Here is a 22,835-nt window from a genome sequence, read left to right on the forward strand (position 1 = left end):
GATGTCTCACATGTTGTGTGAAACTGTAATATTGCAGTCTTCACTCTTATTTTCATTTATTCAAAATAAATTAATTAATATAAAGAGATTGCAAAAATGAAAATAAAATCGAGAACTATAATATCAGTTTCCGACATAGGCAACCAGATATTGGTTCTTATTGTTTGTACCTATTTACTATGCCTCCCCACGGGACAGAGTTAGACACCAGGGTCGTTTTTTAACGTGGAGAAAAGGTACAAAAATAAAAATTGTCTCAGTCGTGAAGGATTTCTCCTCCACCGAAAGAGAACAAGAAATGGAAGTGCAGCATCTGAAGAACAGATACTACACTTTGATCTTGACCAATTGTTTGTATTTGAAAATGATGGTACTGATCTACTGATGTTTATGTGATCTTTTGTAACACATATATAAACAAATTGTGTGTGTATATATATATATATATATATATATATTAGCCCATTTTACTCCCTAAAACAGTTTAGTTTTACTTTGGAACAATTTTGGATACAAGATAAATAACAATAAATGTCAATTTTTCCTGTGAAAAAAAAAAAACGAAAAGAAAAAAAGAAAAATCATATCAAACCGAACAGGAAAAAAAAAAAAAAAGGCAAAAAAAAAAAAATTTCTTTTTTTTTTTGTTTTTAAAGAGAAAGAAAAAAAAGGGGGGGGGGGAGAATAAAGACTCAAGGAAGAAAATATCATTTTTTTTATTTTTTCATTTTTTAGGGGGGAGGGTGTCATATTTTTTAAAATTTTCTCTTTTTTAAATGAAGGAAAAGAAAATAAGATTAAAAGAAAAATACAAAATGAAAAAAAAAAAAACTAGATAAGGAAAAGGGGACCAGAGAAAGTAAATAAAAGAAATGAAAGACCCCAATAAAAAGAAAATGAAAACAGAAAGATCTCAAGAAGCAAAAAACAAATAAATAAAAGAAAAAATAAATAACGAAAAGCTAAAAAAGAAAAGCCCCCCCCCCCAAAAAAATAAATAAAAGAAAGAACGTCATTTCTTTTGTAGATTCTGATTTCTTCTTTTCCACCAAGACACAAAAATAAAAAGGAAGAAAATAATGGCCACATTGGAATATATGATATTTTTTTAAAGGGAAAGTTTATCTAAACCCAAAATGTTTTTTTATTCATTTTTTTTTGTTCTGAATTTTTGAGATGAAGATTGTCATTTGGATTATTCGAACTACTGTTCTCATCATGAATGTTATTTTCACAATGTTTTGGTCGATGTAACCTCAGACTTTCTTCAGGTATATCTTGTCAAACTTGGCAATCATTCTGTCAAACTACTAAAAATTATCTGTAAGGATCCATGACACAGTGGATAGAGTACATTGTAAAATTCAGTTATAAGTTACACTCTTCTGGAGGTTGACAGTTCAATCCTTAGTAAGGGTGACACCTAAAATACAATTGCGAATTACTTACGACTTCTACTAGGTCATGGTTGACAGAAATAGAGCATGCTATCCCTATGGATTAAATAAAGGATTCCATTTGAAATTCCATGCAGATTCTAAAGTTCGACAAGATACCTCTGAAGAAGGTCAGGGGTCATATTGACTGAAACGTTTTGAAAAATAACACTCAAGATGAGAACAGTAGTCTGAAGAATCCAAATATTCTTTTTTTCTTTTAGTCCCTGGTTGCATATGTCGCAACCAGGAGTGCAACAGCAGCAGCACATGCAACAGTGGAGGTGGCATCCCCATCCAGAGAGGAGGAGGGATTGAGATAACAATCATTCTTGGAGAGAAGGAGAAAAAAAAGAATATAACAGGGTATGTGAAGATGAAAATAATCGCTTCAAAAGGGTCAAGAAGCCTGACCCCATGACAAAACGCTGTTTTACCAGGGAGGTAAAGGGAGGGAAGGAAGGATATATCTGGGGAGGGGAGGGGGGTTAAAGGCAGCGCTTGACTCAACAGCAACCGCCCACTTTGATTGTGTTCTCCTGCTGCACATACTCAGCGACGTTGAAGGCTGGTTCGTCGGGTTTTCTGTCTCTTTTCATCTTCAGATCTCTGGAAAAGACAAAAAAAAAAAATAGAAAAATTATATTAATATAACAAAGTCAAATGCTGCATTTAAAATAGAAAATTCCATGTGTAAACATGCGTTGAGCTGTATACTTTGGTGATGCACACGAATGGCAGACGTTGCAGGAGATAGATGCTTGGCCAAAGAGAAATAACAAAGGGAGTTAACTCCACTGTTCCTAACAACATGAACGCCTTTAAGAAAGATCTGAGCTCCAATCCCTCGTCCCCCCTCACCAATCTTTCATGAGAAACACCCGTCTGGCTGAAACTACTGTCAATAATTTTCCCTACTCTTTATCTGTGCCTAAATCCAAATGTAGATTCCATGAGCAAAGCTTCTTTCTTAGAACTGCATGCCAGTGGAACTCTCTGCCGCTTGCCTGTTTCCCACCTGACTACAACTTGGACGTCTTCAAGTCCAACATAAACAAAATCCTGACAAACCACCCCCTTAAGTAAGACACTCTATCAAAACCCCTAATACTAATGATTACTATAATACTATCTCATTGATTACTGTACACGCAATAACCCTTATCCCTGAGTGGCCTTCGGGCCTTGATAAGTGGTGACCCCCATGTAAAAAAAATAAAAAAACTTCAATGTAAATTTAAATTTGACAGAATGCAAGGATTCTTGATTACTCTTTGATGAAATCAAGTACAAAAGGATTTTTTCTCTTCAAACTATCAGAGGAGGCATAAACGAATATATATATATATTGTTGTGTCGGTTAAGGAACAAGTGTATTAACAATAATGTACAAAGATAGGAAAGCGTGTATATCTGCTGGGCACTCGGCTAACAGTTGAAGTGCAGTCGCATCTCTCTTACCAGTGTTGGAATTACTAAGGCTATTTATAGTGCTAATCGGTGTAAATTCCTCTGTTCACAGAAGGCTGGTATAACATATATATATATATATATATGCATAAGTTGAGTTTTTCACACTCTAACATTGATATTAAAAGTATACTTTTTCTATTTAAAAATTATTAAAATGAACTTCTTTATATACTCAGTTAAGAATTGATTATATAATGTTATAAATTGAATTAAAAAAACAAATTTTAATGCTGCAATATTTTAAGTTATAAATTTATTATATTTTTTACTAGAATATCTTGTCCTTTTCAGTTTTAACAACTAGTCTTTTACTTTCCCATGTTTAAGCTTAACCATATTACTTTTCATGTTCGCATTTTTCTATTCTAATCCATAATTTTTCCAGGCTTCCAGTAAATTCACTTGTTCTTTGTTTAATTTCAGTCTTATTTTTTTGCCCCCAATAACATAACATATATAATAACAATACGACACTCGTCTGTTTTCAATAAAATCCCCCCAATTATCTCCCTTTCATTGTCTCTGTTTTACTTGTTACTTCTCTTTTTGTAAGAGCGGTGAATTGGTAGCAACAGTAGTTGCTGAAGCAATGTGGTTTCTATGGAAACCAGTCATAAAAAACGTTGCTCACCTTACGTTTTTAACGATTTTGAACACCAGTAAATTCATCCTAACTTTTGTTTTACTGAACGAAAATCGAAAATTTTTTTTCATAATATAGCTGAGAAGGTGATCTATAAACTGTAATAATTGTTTGAAATTTGGTCGAAAAATGAGTGAGCGGTGAAGCTATAAAGCAGTTCTAAATGACTAAAACTGCCACTTAACCATATATTCAAACACTACCGTATTTGAATGAGATATATATGTAAAAAATTCGAAATGGCATAATGGAAACATATTAAAGGTATTTGCAGCTTCTCTTCCAATTTTCAGATTTTAATCATATCAAATAAACTTTATTTCGTTTTGATTGATTGTTGCTATTTCTTCTGACGAGTTAAAGGCAAAATAGATTCACTGATTGAGTCTGTGCTACGAAGCAGATACTGTCAAGAATTGTAAATGTCAACTGAATTAAAGGAATAAATTATAAGATGGTCAACAGGAATTTTTGAATATAGTTTTTGTCATTTATTCACTATATTGCTCTGTAATTACATTGATCTTATTAATATATATTTCCACAGAAATATATATATATATATATATATATATATATATATATATACACACAGTAAAACTCCTTTTCCTCTCATTTGGACTTCTTCTAAACCTGGACTTTCTCTAAACTTGAACTGTCTCGTCATTGAAATTTTATTAGCATATTTGATGCGGAGTTGCAGTAAAACTGTTTACATGGTTTAGTCAGATATTGTGCAGAAATGTTAATATTGGTTATGTAATTAATTTAGATTAGCTATTGATAATTAATTTACACTTTGTTTTTTTGTTTTGTGCTTTTTTTTCAGATTGCTATATTTAAAATAGTGTAAAACAACCCATCACAATGGCTTGCAACTCTAAAAGAAAACAAGCGACACTAAATTTACTCGAAAAAAGTCAAATTATAGAAAAATTAGATGCTGGAGTTGAAAATAACGTTATATTGAGAGATTATAAGAAGTACATTGTTTTACATCAAAAAGAAAAAGGAGGAAATATTGAAGGTTGCTCCTTTCTCTTCAAATAAAAGACATGCCAAAAGAAGGACTCTTCGCAGACCAAAGCAAGTTGAATTCGATCGAATATTGCATCAGTGGTTTGTAGCAAAACGGAATGAAGGTGTAGCAATATTTGGGCCCATGTTAATTGCTAAAGCAAAATCTCTTAAGGAAGAGTTGAATATCGCAAAAGATATGAAATTCAGTGAAGGCTGACTTAGGAGCTTTCAGAGTAGACATGGTATAAGACAATTAACAATGTCAGGTGAACGGTCTGCTGATACACACGCAACATCAAATTATTGTGACAAATTCAAGACGATAATTGCCGATTATGGTTTAACACCAGAGGATGTTTACAATGCTGATGAAAGTGGCAAAAATTGGAAGTGCTTACCTACAAAAACATTAGCCGGATCCGAGGAGCAGAAAATAAAAGGATTCAAATTAAATAAAGAAAGACTAACAGTGATGGTATGCGCTAATGCTTCTGGAACTCATAAACTTAAGCTTCTTGTCATTGGCAAATCAAAGTGTCCCCGAGCATTGAAAGGAGTTTCACCTGAATGAACAGTTGTTTAAAAAATGGTTTTTGCAAGAATTTGTGCCAGTTGTCCAGAGGCGTTTTCTTGAATTAGGTAAACCTGATTCAAAGTGCTTGCTTCTGTTGGACAATTGTAGAGCACATCCTCCCGAGTCAGAACTAGTGTCATCTTGTGGGAATATTTTTGTGTGCTACTTACCACCTAATGTGACTTCTCTCATCCAACCTATGGATCAAGGGATTATTTGGAACTTAAAATGTTTCTACAGAAATGATTTCATGATGAATATGATAAATAGTATCGTGAGTATAAGCGGATTTCAGCGCCATTGTACTATCAAAGACACCATATTTTCTCTCGCAAGTGCATGGAATCAAGTTTGGGCAAGCACATTAACAAAAGCATGGGGTAAATTATGCCCAGTGGCAAAGGCTTCTAAACTGAAAGAATCAGAGAATACATCTGGTCTAGAAAAATTTCTTGAAACCAAACAGTTACCAACCAACCAACCATGCTGTTCTTAAATCACTTAATGCAAATGATGTTGAAATGTGGGTGCAACAAGATGAGGAAACTACTGATCAATATCCTGAAGGCAGTAATGGTGATGAAAATAGCGACAGCTCCCATTCTCTTGACCCTAATGTAAATAACCAAGAACACTCTGATGACGCAATATCATGGGATGATGCAGAAAAGTCTATGGAGACGGTTATAAAATTTCTAGAAAAAAGTCCTTACTTTAGTGAGAACTATGTTTTGCAAGCATTGTCACTCTGAAGAGATATAATCATAAAGAAGCTACAGAACCAAGAAATTGTAGATTTTCGTATTCGCTTACAGAATACAATAACAGCGCCCGGGAGCTCAATCGATGAAAATAGAAACTGCAATGAGACTCATTCAATGAATAAATAAAAAAACTGTATTTTACATAAATGCATGATTTCTGTAGATGATAACTTAGGTAATAAATACCTAACAAGTAAGAGTAGATTTAATTTATTTTCAATGGTTTTGTTCCTGGTAATAATATTTAACAATTCTTACTTGTAATAAATCGTAAACTCAACTTAATATATACTTGAAGTATCATATAGCAATGAATTTAATTTACTATTTCTTAATTCTTAGAAAATTAAAGTTAACTGCAGTACATTTTTTATCATGAAACTTGAACATTGAACAGCATCCTCTAATTTGAACGAAGCGGATGTTCAAATTATAGGAGTTATACTGCATGTATATATATATATATATATATATATATATATAAAATGACCTAGTCAGTGTGTGTGTCTCTATCAAACTCTTTTCTGAATATTTTGTGTACAGAGTTGAAATTTGATATATTTGATTTGGCTTTTAGCTGGCAAACATTGCTGCTAAGGAGTCAAAATTGAAAACGAAACAGTTGAGCTTGGCTGAGTAAGTCGAATAAAGCATTACTTCTGTCATTACTTTTGCACAAAATTAAATATTCATAGCTCAAAGCTAAATGGAGGTTAGATAAATTAGACAAAACTGATGTACGATTCAAGACGGCGAATTACATGTTTTTAAAGCTGAAAGAACACAAGAGTTTTCAAATCAGTCTGCGGGATCAAGTACACCAAAAATACTATGAGAAACCTCGATAATCGCTAAGTATGAAATGTTGCTTTAACAAGGTTTTTTAAAAGGGGTGAGAGTCCACAATAACACCTTAACTTTAATCTTAATTCACGTTAGCTTTTATTTATTTTTTTTTAGTTGAATCATATTGTGTTGAATAAATTCACCTCATAAATTCATGTTCTTATCAAAGTGAAAGCCAAAAAAAAAAAGTCGGAACTTTAGACAATTCTCGGCACAAATTTTGCATAACTCTGTTTTTTCTTTCTCCACTTGCACATGACACTCTTTCGAAAATAGATGAATAGATAAATAATAAAAAATAAGAACGTTACTTGTTATCATGTCAAAAGAAGGGAAAAAATTCTGCTCACGTGATTGCATGTCTTTTTAAAAACATTTACATAACCTTTTTATTTTTATTTATATATCTGTTTAAGCTTTTTTTTGTCAGTGTACTAGAAGGAATTCAATTGATTACAACCTTTTCTGCGTGTTCTTTACATTACAATAGTACAACTCTGAATCCGACGGCATAATACTACACCGTTCAATACTGTAAAACTGAAACGAAGCTGTTCTGCTTGAAAAGGGTGCCATTTTCTTCTTATTCATGTTTATATCGATTCTTTGCTTTAAAAAACTAAAGTAATTACTATTATTATGGGATATTAATTTTTAATATTCCATTTTGTTGTTTCGGATTATTTTACTAAATTAAGTAAAGCTTCATTATTTTTCAAAACTGTTTTTGTTTCTTTGTTTTTCGATATTTCATCGATATTATTTAGTAAGAGTGTGTAGCAGAAAAGCCAACAAACGACTACCCGAAAAAATAAATGTTACCATAGTCAATAAAAGTTCAGTTCATGTTTTTTTGTTGTTTTGAAATAGTTTTTAATGCTTTTTACTTGAAATAATTTCAGCAAACCGAAATTAAAACGAAATTTGAGGTGATAACTACTTAAATGGATTTTTATATAAACTACACATGCCATAATCGAATATTCCTCAAGCACAAAAGAACAGAAAACATTAAAATATGTTTATGAATATTCCTTACATTGACGGAACTCTCTTAAATTGTTAACCCGGAATGCTCAGATGCCCCTCCTTCAAATTGAAAACGGGGCTCACCATTTCGAAGTTGCTGCCATTCTGTTTTTTTTTTAAACCGGTTTGTGAATTAAAAAAAAATTTTTTTTTCCAAACTACTTAAAAATACAAACCAATGAAATTTTCTACCATAAAAGTAACTTTTATTGACTATGGTAACATTTATTTCTTTTATATTTATATTATTATTATATATATAACATTTTCTCTTTGTAAGAAAACATCATTTTGTTGGTCACTCTTCGCTACGAATGTAAACAAAGTTGATATAAAAAATATATTTTCGCAAAAATTATCTTTACTTTCATCATATTTTGCTTAGGGTAAAATTTTTGAGTATCAAAACCTATCTCTTTACAACCCCCTCCTTTTCATAACCTATCATACTTTCATCAATCACAGTCCATTTTCTGTAGGCTGTTTTGAACCCAGTCAATGACGGGTACTTCTGCTAGTATATATATAACTTTGATTAACTCAGCTTCAGTAGAAGAAAAGAATAATAACTTACTTTGCAATTGCCATAAATGCTAAATCCACATTCATACCAGTCTTTGCACTGGTTTCCATAAAAGCGACGTTGTGGTCCTGAGGAGAAACAAAATAAAAATTAAAAAAACAAAAAACACATAAACACTTATTTACTTGAAAATGCAACATCATACCTAACGGTTATTATATTATCTACACCTGAAACATTACTGCAATTAGTTTCATTCATACAAATACAATTGTTGATACCATGTTTATTTATCTCTTGAATAAAGAACACATAAAAAAACTTTCACTTTCTACGGTGTAATTTAATGCAATTATTTGTAAAAATTGACTACAATTGTCTTGAATCCAGTATCCTTGCAAATTTGGCAAGTTCTTTTTCAGTCAAAATACATTTTTTTATAGTTTCCAACGTATTATGATTCAGTAATCGAATGCTTTATACAACATGCATTTAGTACCCCTGATAGTAGCCCCCTACAACAAAGTGGCAATGTGTCTTGTTTTGGGTGAAAATGTAATTAAAAATTTTTTTTTTTTTTAAATGTTAAAAACTGGCACTGTGTTTAGTGTTGTATTTGTATCGAGTAAGGTTTTTCAAGAAGAAATAAAAGCAATAAAGATCAATTTTCTATAATTTAGTAATAATAATATAATTTAGTAATAATAATATAATTTAGTAATAATAATATAATTTAGTAATAATAATATAATTTCTATATATAATTTGTGATGAGGAGCATCTTTCTAATAGTCACCAGGCAACATTTTTTTTTAAAATTAAGAATTATCTATTTTCCACGTGTTTTTTCAAATCGACAGTTTTTTGTAACAAATTTTTTCCCAAATTAAAATCTGTTTAACTTTGCCTTTGAAGGGAGGAAAACAAATATGGATAGAATGTTATGTTATTAATATGAAGATTGGGTAATGTGTAGCCACAGTCGCCTAAAAAGAAAATGGCCGCTGAATTTGAGTTTTATGTAAAAACTGAAAGAAATCCTTACTTCACACATAAATTTTAAAGATAATTACAAAATTCAGTGGCCATTTTCTTTCTAGGTTGCTGTCTACATATTACCCAAAGATCATTATGCTGCTACATTCATAACATTGTGAATACGACAACCAAGATGAGATCTAACTCCACTTTTCTCACTTCGACCTGTGCAGATGCTATTGCACATAGCCATAAGTATACAGACGATTCAACCGCCATAAGTCAAATACTAATAGGGGAAGATTTATAGCATAAAGAAATCATTATAAAAGAGTAATAGTTGAAATCAAGAGTAGGTATTTTTTTTTCTTTTTTTTTTTTTAAGTACATTTTCACCCCAAACAAGGCACATTGCCATTTTGATGTAGGGGGCTACTTTTAGGGACACAGGCTACAGGGGTACTAGGTGGGGAGTTGGGCAGTAAGATGTCAGTTCACGTTATACTTGAACTTCTGCATGTCAGAACAGTTGGGGAAGCAGGGACCTGGAAGGGAATTCGTTTGTCGGGGGTATTTATGTAGAGGGAGTACAGGTGCTTGCAGTTCGTCGGAACATTCACCGTTAAAGTACTTGTAGAACAGGCAGAGGGATGCTACATTACGTCGATGGGACAGAGGTTGAAGCTTGGATGACAGTTCAGGACCTATTAGGTTGGCGACTCTCTTTTGAACCTTGTCTAGGAGTGAGAGACTAGTAGCAGATGCACCGGTCCAAATATGACAACAATACTTCATACATGGGCGAATGGTGGCCTTACAGAGATACAGGATACTTTCAGGTATTAGTAGCTTTCTAGCACGGTAGAGAGAACCTACCTTTTTTGCAGCGATCCTGGCAATGCTCTCAATGTAATCGTTCCAACTCTTGTTTCCTATGAATGTTAGGCCGAGGAGTTTAAAAGATGTGCTTTCAGATAAAGAGTCTTTGGCCATTGCTATGTATGGGAGAGAAGGTTTCTTGTAATTATTGAAGGAAACAAGTTGAGTCTTGGCAGCATTTAATGTGACCATCCATTTTTGTCCCCATTCCACTACAGATTGGAAGTCATCCTCTAGTGTTTCTGCCATTTCTTTAGATATGTGTTCATTTGTTTTCCTGTCGTGTTATAGAGCCTGGTGTCATCAGCATATATACCCATCTCACAGACAACTTTGTCAGGGAGGTCATTTACAAATATTAGGAATAGTAGAGGTCCAAGGATAGACCCTTGAGGCACTCCCACATTTATATCATATTGTTTAGCATCTGTGGTGATGGACTACAGCATGGTTAATTATGGTCTCAAATATTTTGGCGAAAAGTAGGAGGAGGCTAATGGGGCGATAATTTGATGGGTCAGTTCTTTCGCCAGAATTCTTAAATACTGGTACCACAGAAGCAATTTTCCAACAGCCCGGAAAGCAAGATTCATTAAGGCATTTGTTGTAAAGTTTGGAGAGGATAGGAGCTACTTCAGCAGAGCACTTTTTTAATAGCACAGCCAGGATGAGATGCTTTTGAAGTGTCAAGATTTTTTATGATAGCATGCACCTGAGAAGGGGTGATTTTCAGATCATCTAGTGTGGCGTCTGCCCGCAAAGGAAAGTCCAGGAAAGTGTGGTTAGCAGGGTCCAGTGTGGAATTGAAGGCAAACCGACTGGCAAGCATGTTAGCCTTCTTGGTTTCTGAGCAAACAACTTCATGATTATTGGTTAGTGGAGGAATTGTTGATTGCCCATTATTTACTACACTGTTATAGATTTTCCAGAAGTCACAGGTACCTAATTTCTGTGCTTCAATGCGTTTTTTAGTGGTTTTAGTAAATTCTCTCTTAGCTGTCGCTATTTCTTTCTTACAATTACTTCCGGCTTCTATATACTTATCTGTTTGAACTGGATTTATGTCAGTTAAATCTGCAGTACGCGTGCTGTCTTTGCGTAATGGCAGCTACACATGTAGAAGTAAACCATTGGGAAGAGTGGGGCTTGCTATAAAATTTCTGTGTGGGAACATGTGCTTCAATTGCTGTTTTGAACCATTCAGTGGTCTCATTTGCGCACTGTTCAGCAGGAAGTGAAAAGATATTTTGCCATGGGGCATCTTTGATGATATCCCTGATGGTTTCCCAGTCAGCCTTTTTATAATATCTTGTTGTTTTGAGCAATGGCTCTTCCATTTTGGCTCTAGAGTTTAGGGCGATTTCAACTATTATCACTACATGATCAGCATCCCCAAGTGAGCTGTGGGCGTTCGTAACTCAATCATCAGGAACTGTGGTCAGAAACAGATCTAAAAGTGATGCGTGTTGTTCTTGCTGGTCAGGGAAACAGGTTGGAAACGTAACCATCTGTGATAGGGAATGAGTTATAGAGAAGCTATGTGTTGTGCTACCAGCTGTGTAAGTAGAAAATCCAAGTCAGTTGTTGTGGTGAACATTGAAGTCTCCAAATACATGCACTTGTGCGCTAGTGTCGAGGGAAAGTGCTGTATCTATGCTGTCAGAGACTTTGTTTATTATGGTACAGTCCTGGGTCGAGGGAGAGCAGTACAGAAAATAAAAGTAACTAATATTATGTTGTAGAGAAAATAAAAGTAACTAATATTATATTGCATGTTAAGTCTAAAGCACATAAAGGCTTGATCATCCGATTCAAGTTTTCTTTCTCTAGTCAAGAGGAGGGCGTTTTGAATATAGGCTCAAAGCCTGTGCATATGTCTGTCAGAGTCCTTACGGCAGAGTGGGAGATATCCGGGCATGTTAAAGTAGTTAGAGAGGATGGAGGAGTGTAGGTTAGTCTCACTTAGTGCTAAGATATCTGGGATGTTTATTAGGAGAAATGCTTCATCATCATTTAAATTAGTTCTAAGCCAACGGATGTTCGTAAATGCAAGCCTCAAGGGAGAAGGCAATTTGATTTTCTTTGAGTTTTGTCCTGGTTTAAGCGTAATTTTAGATTGTACTGTCATTTTTTTTTTTTAAGAGTTTCATTTTAGGTAAGGGGTGCTGAACAAGTGGTTATGCAGAACATCAGGAATGCAACACAAGTAGACCATCAGCTGACCTTTCATCTACTAAGACTGTGGCCTCAGGAAAGCCCACCGGGGATGAGTGCAAGGTCCCTTTCCATGCGTGACATGGCACTACAAACATCCCAATATTATTCAACTGTTGATGGAGCAGCTGCTCTAAGCGCTACCAAAGAGTTAGGGCTCCTGTAATACCAATCGGGAACAGCAGCCAGGAACTGTCAATCTGGTACCTTCAACCCATCAGACGATGGTCAACCCAATCTACTTGTACTGGCATTTTGGTGTTCAAGCATTCTCAAGTGCCCAGTTTAGAGGGGATGTGTTGGGAGAAGGGGAAAACGGCGTTCATTGTCCTAGTCAGGAAACAAGATCGACCACTGAGTGTTTCTGTTGAATCCCTGTGCTTCAACCTTTAGGCCTGGCTAATAGGCAAAGAAGGAGTATGGAAGCCGGGTGATAGACAGTGCCTGTCTACTCCTTAAGCAGTTTAGATTTGCAGACCGGTAATTTGCTCGAGTCACCAGCTCTAGGAAGGATGTCATCCAAGACTGGAGGGGCCTCCCTTCCCTTAGGTTTAGCTTCAGATTTTTCCTTCTCCTAGACGGATGACCTGGGAAGATCTATGGGTCCATCAGCACCGAGAGGGTTTGCCCCACGCCTGGGTCCTAATCCAGGTATTTCTGCGACTCTGCGTCGATAGTTAATGTTACTTGGTTAGTATGTAAATGTTACGTCTACTGAGAAATTACACTCCTCAAAAGTGATTAAGGGACATTGCTATTACATTGTTACTGGAGGAGGGGGTGAGTAAAAGTTCATGCAGTGGAAGCAGCTATATAGTTGGAAGGAGTTAAGATATGGTTTAATATTTTCCCTTTAACTTTAGAAATTTTTTTTTTTTTTTAATATGTTGGCTTAGCAATAGGATAACATGTTACAGAATGGCTTGATATTAAGATTTAGTTAAAATGTTGTTACCCAAACGCTGGGTATTTTAAACGGCATGAGAGGTAAGTGCTGTATCTATGCTGTCAGATACAAGGTATATTGAGATGACCATAAAATGCATTGAGTCACAGAAATTAGGAACTCACAATTTCTAGAAAATCTATAATTGTGCTGTAAACAAGACAATCAACAGTTTTTCCTACTATTCAGCTACCATGATATCTCTTGCAAGGCAGTGTATAAGGTTGAACTTCTTGCACAGCCGTTCCTATTTAATTTCATCTTGGACTCTAGCAATCCCTCCCTCCCAAAATTCCCACTATGGATAGAAACCACACTAGATGATCGGATCATCACTGTTTTCCTTATATCCAGGACATCCATTATGTAAATCTCACCTGTCTGTTTAAATGTATGCATGTCTGCCTAAAACTTTCGACAGAGGAGACGGATTTTCATGAGATCAGTATCATTTTGAAGCTCGACTCTTCAGATAACAAATATTGAAAAATTGGCTAAAAACATTAATTCCATCACCTTTAACTGGGCACTTTTCTACAAGGAGGGGGTGGATTTTTTTCACTAACATTTTGCAACTCATTCACCTCGCATAAATGGCCCTTACACACATCTCCACTTTCTTTTCTGCATTTGCGTCACAGTTCAAGCCTGTCTACCTACTACAACATTTTTTTTTTGGCTCAACACACACCTCCAAACATCCGGGCAATCCCAGGCTAGTCATAAATAAACCTTGGCACCTGAAAAATATGATATGGGCCTGATCTTACCCCTGCTATAGTAATAAATAAATACTTTGCTGAACTGACCCCAATCCTCTTAAAATGCTACAACAAATACCTTGCTGAATATTGATTCCCTGAGATTTCAGTGTTCAAGAATTCTGGTGAAAGAACTTATTATGGGACTAGATTTTTTTGCAATCCCCAAAAAACAAGTTTGTCTCTTCCAGTCTCTGAAAGAGTATCTCTCCTGCCCAGTTAAGACTTACCTTTGCTAGTCGTTCTCCATCTTCTCGTCGAATTATTTGGTCTCCACTCATATCGGCTTTGTTACCCAATAACATAATCACGACATCATCTTGAGCATATTCGTTGATTTCTGTCAGCCAAGCCTGAAAGAAACAAAAGCACAAATGAAGACAGTTCTTAATAGTAGTTTTTTTTTTTTAAATGAAAATTGCTCCAGACATGGTGTGAAGCCATTTGATATAAGGAGCTAGCAAGGATGAAAACATGATTATCGAAAAGACTATGTCTATTAACCTTAGTCTTAAAAAGATTAAGATTATGGGGAGGGGAGGCAGGAAACAGCAGAAAAAGAGTTCTATTCTTGCATTTTCTTGGAAAGAAACTACTAAAATAGGAAAGCTGTATTACAATGAGGTATCAAAACTTCAAATTGATGAAGACCACTAGACCAATGAGTGAAACAAGCTGGAACAAAAGAAGCAGAGAATAGATCAGACAATTCTGAAGAACACATGTCATAATAGTATTTATAGAAAAAAAAACTGAGACTAGCAACATCACATCTGTGAGAGAGGATGCAGAGGAGAAGAAAGGGTGAGGGTCAATCAAATTACAGATACGTTTTTGCACCTTATCAAGAACCTTAAAATGAGATAAAGATTCACCAGCCTAAATATAACAACAGTACTCCATACATGGACTGATGATAAATTTGTAGAAATAGTTAATAGTCAGTACTAAAATGAGTGACCATTTGGGAATTCCATGTGCTGTGTGTGCTCTCCGCTTATCTCGGCATTGTTTCTAGTTATCCTGCACTTCTTGCCATTGGATTCAAGCAGTCCCAGGTATAACTTTTCTTATTGGACTTTCTTTCTAACAAAAACAAATGAACTTTACTCTTATTAAAAACTTTTACTGAAATTGAGTGAGGAAGTTTTGACTACAATTTTCAGACCCATCGATAATTCACAGTCCTTGGATTTCTTCGATATCTCAGCTTAAGAACCCCCCCCCCCGTGTACTACAAGGACTCTTAAAATATTAATAAACATTCTATATTTTATTATTGATGTAAACTTTCATTATAAACATGTATAAAAATATCTCTTTTGTGAATTTATGCTTTTGAATTCATTATTTTTTATTTGTGTTCATCATCTAACATTTCTCTCGCTCGCTAACATTTGAGTAAAAACCTAAAAATAGTTTTCACTAAAAATGTCTCCATAAAATTGGTTCTCCCCTAAAAAAAAAAAAATCATTCTTTCACAGTGGAACTCCTTAAAAAAAAAAAAAAAAGAAAAAAAAAAAAAGGGACTTCCAAATTCCTACAAACAAAAGAGAATATTTCTTGAAATACTTACCCGGATGTTATCAAAGCTGGCCTTATTTGTGACATCATAAAGCAGGAGTAATGCTGTAAGAAAAGAAAAAGCAAAAGTCAAGTTCAGCACTGATGGCATGTCATAATCCTCTATGATATGTTGCAGCCAGATAAACACACATTAGTTTTTGTTTGTATCAACGCCAAGAAATATATTTAATTTAGATCTAATTGACGCTGGAGAGTTTTTTTTTTTTTTTTTTTAATTTGAAAGGTCACCACATATAAAACCCTGGAAGCCACTCAAGGATAAGGGTTAAATGTTAGGTAGGTGGTGTGACAATATCAGTCACGGTGGAACTTCAGTAGGGCTAGATCATCTAAATGGACAGCTCAATAGGAATTTATTCACATTACACTTGAAGACAATCATGTTATAGTCAGCCGGGAAGCAGACAAACTGTATTGTCTTTCATAGACAGACAGCTCTAGGGAAGAAACTGCTTGTGTAATTTTTGTTTAGTTTTGGGCACAGATAGAGCGTGAGAAAAGTTGTTGACAGTTGTTTCAGCTAAGCAAGTATTTGTTTTAAACGTTTTCTGGGGAGAGACCATAAATTAGAGCTCAGTCAAACATCTACCATCAAAGTATCAATAGAGCAGAGACAGACTTGTAACGTCTCTTCTGTGAGAAAGAGGGAGTAGGTAAGTGTAAAGGTCATCGCCTAATAAATTTGGACGATGGTTCTGTACCCTGACAGGGATAAAGATCAGTTCCATAAGTTTGTCAAAGCTGGTTGCTTTATTGAGCTATTCATTTCAACAGGGGCAAAGCAGGCTGGTGAAAAGACAGAAGTTTGGTTTTAGATGTATTAAAAGGTAACTACAAGGATGACAGAGAGAGAATCTGTAAGATCCTGACCTTTATTAGCCTCTGAAGTGTTGCCGGTTGAAGGCGATTGATGCTTCTTGAAATTAGCCATTTTGTAGTCGTGTCACGGTTTCTGTATTTTTTCTTCCTTTCAAACAAGACGTTTGAAATGAAGAAAGTCAACAAGTTATCAGTCAAAAGGACAAACTTCTCTACAATTTTATTCAACAGTTTTGTCAACAAAACACATGGTCTGAAAAGCGTTATGCAAACAAGATGATAAGACCAGTTGATTCAGTTGAAATGTATGTACTATAGAATTGGAATTGAGTCTCTTACTTTTGCTAAAGATATACTTGTTGTTACATTAACTTTTGAGTCGCAAGTCATTTTAGTTTTAGAAAGGAAGAGCAATGTTATTTCAAACAAAATGGTAATATCAATCCAGAGAAGCCTGTAATTGAAAAAGCTTGCTGATGAAGGATGGAGTTTCCTGTTGGATAGCCAATCCATAGAAGTCTTGAATTGTAAAAGTTTGCAGACGAAGAGCAAAATTCCTTATGTGGAAACAAAAAATTATCTGCAGAAATTAAAAAAAAATCCGCTAAGTTTTATAGAGTGATTATGATTTCTGATTGGCTGATAGCAGAGGGTCGGTCCATTTGATTGGTCAGTTCCTATCAATCCTGTCTATAAATAGAACCTACCAATTTTTTGTAATCATACCTTTGTCATTATACCAAAAATATTACACCATTAATGTCTAAAATGGCGCTGTGTATATTTAGCGTAACATTTTGCTTGGAACATTCCTTGACATTTTTTCCGTGTTTATCCCGCGATATAGGTTCTGCATTGGGTTTCACTCTCATACTTAAAGTTTTGGACAATGCTGGGTAAATTTTGCTGCTACAAAGTTATGAGAATAGTTTGTTGGCGATTGCCATTTCTGTGTTGATATCTATCCTATTAGTTTTATTTGCTATGAATAAAAACGTCACCAAGTTATAGGTTGAAAGAAAAAACATTTTCTCTACAATATACACAGAGATGACAGAAAAATGAGATAAATATTTTTTCTATGCTCATTTATATTTACAGATAAGAATAGCACTAAAATAACTTAAGAGCATCTCATTAAAATTGCATCTAACAACATTGAAGCATGCCATGAACCAAAGGAACATCAGACCTATCAGAATTTCTACAAGGATGAATTGTGGGTCATCATGAAGATGGGCTTAGTAAACACAAAATAGCAGGAAGTCTTTCAATACCCCTTTTTACTGTTAATAGAGTGATCGTATAGTTCACAAGAGAGGGCAAAGAGTGCACAAAACCTCATTCAGGTAGCCCCAGGCCCAATGAAAGAACTTTGCATCTTGTGAAACGAAATTTTGAAGAGAATCGTAAGTGTAAAACCTCTGACATTGCAACACAAGCTGGTGTCAGTCCCATAATAGCTGTCAGGTATCTTCACAAACTGGGCTACTATGGTAGAGCTGTGAGAAAGAAAGCCTCTTCTTCGTTCTGTCAGTATCAGGCACAGAAATGATTGGGTGCGCGAGATGGTGGAGAGACCTATGATCTTTTGGACCAATGTCATTTTCTGTGATGAGTCACGATTTTCATAATTTCCTGATAGTGGAAGGGTATGGTATGGAAGCTCCCTCACCAAGAGTTTTACTTTAAAAGACTGCAGCCAATGCTGAAACATGAGGGTTTCTCGGTTATGGAATGGAATGCAATTTAGAGTGATGGTCGCTCAGACCTGGTGGAGTGCGAAGGAAACATCAATTTTGCAAGGTATGTTTCACTATCACATAAAGGACTCTTACCAATACTCTCAAGTGGAAAATGAACCAAATTAACTCCCTGTTTATGGAAGACAGAGCTCCTTGTCACTCTGCTAGGGCGACAATGGGATTAATAAACTTTCATGGCTAATTTAGTCCCCTGATATTAACCCAATTGAAAACCTTTCGGGCATATTAGACCAAAACCTTTGCAAAAAGAAAAGGAAGTCATCTTCTAAGCCTGAACTCGTCTAGCTGTAAACACTATCAATAATTTCCCCCACTCTTTATCTGTGCCTAAACCTAAACGTAGATTCCATGAACAAAGCTTCTTTCTTAGAACTGCACGCCTGTGGAATTGTCTTCCGTTTTCCTGCTTTCCGGCTGACTACAATACGGTTGTCTTCAAGTCTAAAGTAAATAAGTTCTTGATGAGCCGTTCCATATAAGTTATCAAATTTACCAAATTTTCATTACTAATGATTACTATATTGTCCAATTTCTACTGTACACTCTTTAACCCTTATCCTTGAGTGGCCTCTGGGCCTTGATAATGTGGTGATGCCTATGTAAAAAAAAACAAAAAAACTGTTAGCATTATTGCATCAGAGATGGCAAGGAATTCTTCAAGATTATATTCATCAACGGATCAATGCAATGCTTAGAACCAAGTATTAGTTATTAAATTTGTGACCATTTATTTTTGATTTTGTTCTATGAATTATGTTTATTGAAATAAACCGTTTCAATGGATGTCTATTCTGTCATGTCTGCGTATATAACATTTTCTACTCAACAATTTCAGTAACATAACATATGATACCAAGAGAGTTACGAACACAGGAAGATAAAACAAGTTAGTTCAGCCGACATGTATGAAATATATAAATCAAATGGAGTCCATTAATTAAATATTATCTAGCAGAGCCATTGCTAGAGTTCAGAAGAGGGATATACGAGTACTTTTTATCACACTGATATTTCAAACAGAATTGTTTTTAAGAGTTACTGATGTTTTACTCCTAATTATAAATATTGGTTGGCAGAGCGGATGATTGGTCAGTTGTGGCCAAATCGTTTAGAATAGAGGCATCAATTCACAGAAGAAAACACTTCTTTATTTTTTGCCGATACATCTTTATCTTTTGAAGGAAACTGGCTTGAAAAGAAGTGGAAATAGGCGCCCATGCGATGAGGGTTCTTATTACCCAGCAGTTCTCTATATGTGCAAGAACATGCCAGTATGTTCTTACTGAACAATGTACTAATAATCACTCCATGAGTGAGAACATGCAAATGAAAAAGAAAATCCAACTGCTCCACTCTAAAATATTTCAGACAAGTTTAATGAATTAATATAATAAATTGCAGTTTTTAGTAATTATTATTTCTTTTTATGATATTACCGCTAACAATATCTAATACAAAAGAGCATGTGTGGACACTTCATTACAAAATGTAGTGAAAACCTTTAGAATATAAACAGGAATATAAGCAACATTGATCCTGGTGAATTCCCAAGTGAGTGACCATTTGGGAATTCTAAGTGCTATATGTGCTGTCCGCTTATGTTGGCATTGTTTCCAGTTAGACTTGGGTCTCTCCTTGTCTCTGAACCTAAGCAGTGTCGATTCAGAAGGTATGGTTGAGGATTGTGCAACCTTTGCCTCGCAATTACATGTGCAGCTACTCTTACAGACTGAACGGAGGCATTGCATAAGACAGGTTTAAACGTAATGTAAATCAACAACTCGCTCATCTCCTCTAACCATGATCTCAAATTGTAGCCGCTTACATCCAAGTGGCAATATGCCTTGTTTAGGGTGAACATAATTTAAAAAAAAAAAAAGAAAAAAAAAGAAAGAAAAGAAAGAAGGAAAAAAGAAAAAAAGAAAGAGAAAGAGAAAGAAAAACAGAAAACCGACATGTATGTATATACTAGTAAAATGGAATTGAGTCAAGCCAAGTTATTACTAGAGACAAGGAAATGTAGATAGCGTCTGCTCACATTGGCATCTTTTTTTTTTTATTTTTTTTTACATAGGCATAACCACTTATCAAGGCCCAGAGACCATTCGAGGATAAGTGTTAAGAGTGTACAGTAGTCAATTGGACAATATAGTAATCGTTAGTAATGGAAATTCGGTAAATTTGTTAACTTAAGTGGACTGGCTTATCAAGAACTTGTTTACATTGGACTTGAAGACAATCAGATTGTACTCAGCTGGAAAGCAGAAAAACGGAAGACAGTTCCACAGGCGTGCAGTTCTAAGAAAGAAGCTTTGTTCATGGAATCTATGTTTAGGTTTAGGCACAGATAGAGTGGGGGGGAATTATTGATAGTGTTTTCAGCTAGACGAGTGTTTCTTGTGAAAGTTTGAGGGGGGGCATAGATTGAAGCTCAGACGAGCACTTGCCATGAAAATAACGATAAAGCAGGGACAAACTTGCAACATCTCTTCTGTGAGATAGAGGTTGCAGGGAAGAGAAAAGGACATCCCCTACGAGGCTACAAAGTCTATTTTGACCACTATCAAGGCAGGACAAGTCCTTTCTAGCAGCTCCTGCCCAGATGTGGCAACAGTACTCCATTCTTGGACTACCTGGCTCTTATATAGATAGAGAATTGCATCAGCAGTGAGATATCTACTGGATCAATAGAAGGATCCGACCATTTTTCCAGCGGCCTTGGCAACAGATTTGATGTGCGTGTTCCATTTCAGATCAGGATTAAAGGTCAAGCCCAGAAGCTTGTCAAAACATGAGGCCTCCTCAAGACAAGAGCCATTCACTGGAACTTTTATCTTGCTTTTGACCCAATAAATGTTCAGAGATGAGTCAGGTAATAATAATGTCTTGTTGACTGACCACTTGTAAAAAGATGCAAAATGGTGTTGGGTGAAAATGGAAATAGGTTGCACACGAGCAAAGTATTCTAATCACCCGACATAACAATGCAAGTCTGAATATGTCCGTATTATCGCATCAGACCACATACTGATCATTCTGTGAGTTATAACATTGCAAGTGTAATAGAAAATAGATCTTCATTATTTAATTGTTACAACGTTATTAGAATTAGAAATTTAATAACGGTCAGGTTTGGGCTGTCAGTGACTAAACTGGCATCACTATTAGGCAGATCTTGACTTGTCTGATGAGGTCGGTATATGTACACCCAACGACACTAAAAACAAGCGTCAAAAGGCTGATAAGCTTTATGAAAAGCAACGGTCATCCATATGACTGTGACTCTTGCTTCCCCTATTTTGTCCTTTAGTTCTCAAATTCTAGGACAATTTCTGATAAAGGGAAAAGAATTGCTGCTTTCTGGATTGGAATTGTTGTTCACTTTTTTTTTTCAATTTATCATTTCATTTTTTTGTCTTCTTATTATAATTGAGAACAGTAGAAAGTGTACCTTGTAACTCTCGCTTATTTTAGTTCCCACATTTAATAACCAATGTCTCTGACAAAGGGGGGAAAGTTGCTGTTTTTTGGGTTGGCTGGAGATTTTCAATCTTCACATAAAGTACTTGGTAAAATTCAGTTGTAAGCTACACTCTTCTGGAGGTTGAAGGTTCAATTCTCAGTGCAGGTGACACCCAAAACACAATTTCAAATTACTTAGGACTTCTACCCAGTCATAGCTGATGGAACAAAAGCATGCTACCCTCGTGAATTAAATAAAGGAGAAATATGATAACAAATTGACTTGTTACCACAGCCGATTAAATAATACAGCTTACAATCACAATATGTTTTCTTTGACTTCCCTCCTTTCTGTTTCTTTCATCACTTGTCAGTATTTACACGTTAATATAAGTTGGAACGTCAGTTTTTACAGTAGCGTCTTTCCAAGAACCGCAGACTTCCTGCAGACTGTTTTGCCCCTTATTTTTAACCTTGATCTTTTCAAGAGTAATTCAATAGTTATCTTCTTTCTTTGCGATAATCATCTTTCATTCTTGCTAGCTCCTTACATTAAGTGGCTTCATGCCTTGTCTGGAGTGATTTCCATAAAAAAAAAGTTGGGGAGGGGCATTTCGATTGTTTGATTCAGTTTCAGACTCATTTCGTCCGCCATATTGTCAAGATGCTGTCGAGGTGAGAGAATCAGCTTAAAATGAGAACAGAGAGCACGAAAGAAATGACCTGCCATCAAAATACCAAGTTATTTGTTTTCTTTTTTCAATATCTCAAAATAACAAGAGTAGCAGCTGCTGCTTGCACTTTTTCCTTGCGTGCGGATAAATTCATGCTTAGTTGACGACCATTCTTAGCAGGGATCAATCAGATTAAAGTCCATTTTAGCAATCGTGTCAGCATGATGCCATGATTAACCTTTCTCGTTGCCAGAATTATGTAAGTTTTAGCAGTGAGTTTCTGAATTATTGACAGTTATTTTATGGAAATCGCTCCAGACAATGCATGAAGCCACTTGATCTAAAGAGATAATATATACTACTTCAAGGTCAAAATCTTGCCAACAATAAGTGTTAGATAAAAATAGATTCTGACACAGAAAACAGCAATTCTTCCTGCT

General features: G+C 35.2%; 1 protein-coding gene across 7 annotated transcripts in view; it reads right to left on the minus strand.

The window, feature by feature from the left end:
* Nucleotides 1-631: 631 nt before the first annotated feature.
* LOC145252634 (ras-related protein Rab-37-like) overlaps nt 632-22,835 on the minus strand; it is a 233,562-nt gene continuing 211,358 nt past the window's right edge. For 4 of the 7 annotated variants that reach the window (XM_080112360.1, XM_080112366.1, XM_080112365.1 and 1 more), the window contains 4 exons: nt 15,664-15,716; nt 14,317-14,439; nt 8,360-8,436; nt 762-2,045 (listed from right to left, as the gene is read on the minus strand). In XM_080112360.1, coding sequence (XP_079968486.1) covers nt 1,943-2,045; nt 8,360-8,436; nt 14,317-14,439; nt 15,664-15,716 — 356 coding nt within the window. In that variant the 3' untranslated portion in view covers nt 762-1,942. Of the gene's footprint in view, nt 2,046-8,355; nt 8,437-14,316; nt 14,440-15,663; nt 15,717-22,835 lie in introns of those variants that run through there. The other 3 variants (XM_080112362.1, XM_080112363.1, XM_080112364.1) reach the window with 2 other exon arrangements.

Source organism: Euprymna scolopes, chromosome 29, assembly GCF_053919585.1.
Source record: "Euprymna scolopes isolate OS-2025 chromosome 29, ASM5391958v1, whole genome shotgun sequence".
NCBI classification, from domain to species: Eukaryota; Metazoa; Mollusca; class Cephalopoda; order Sepiida; family Sepiolidae; genus Euprymna; species Euprymna scolopes.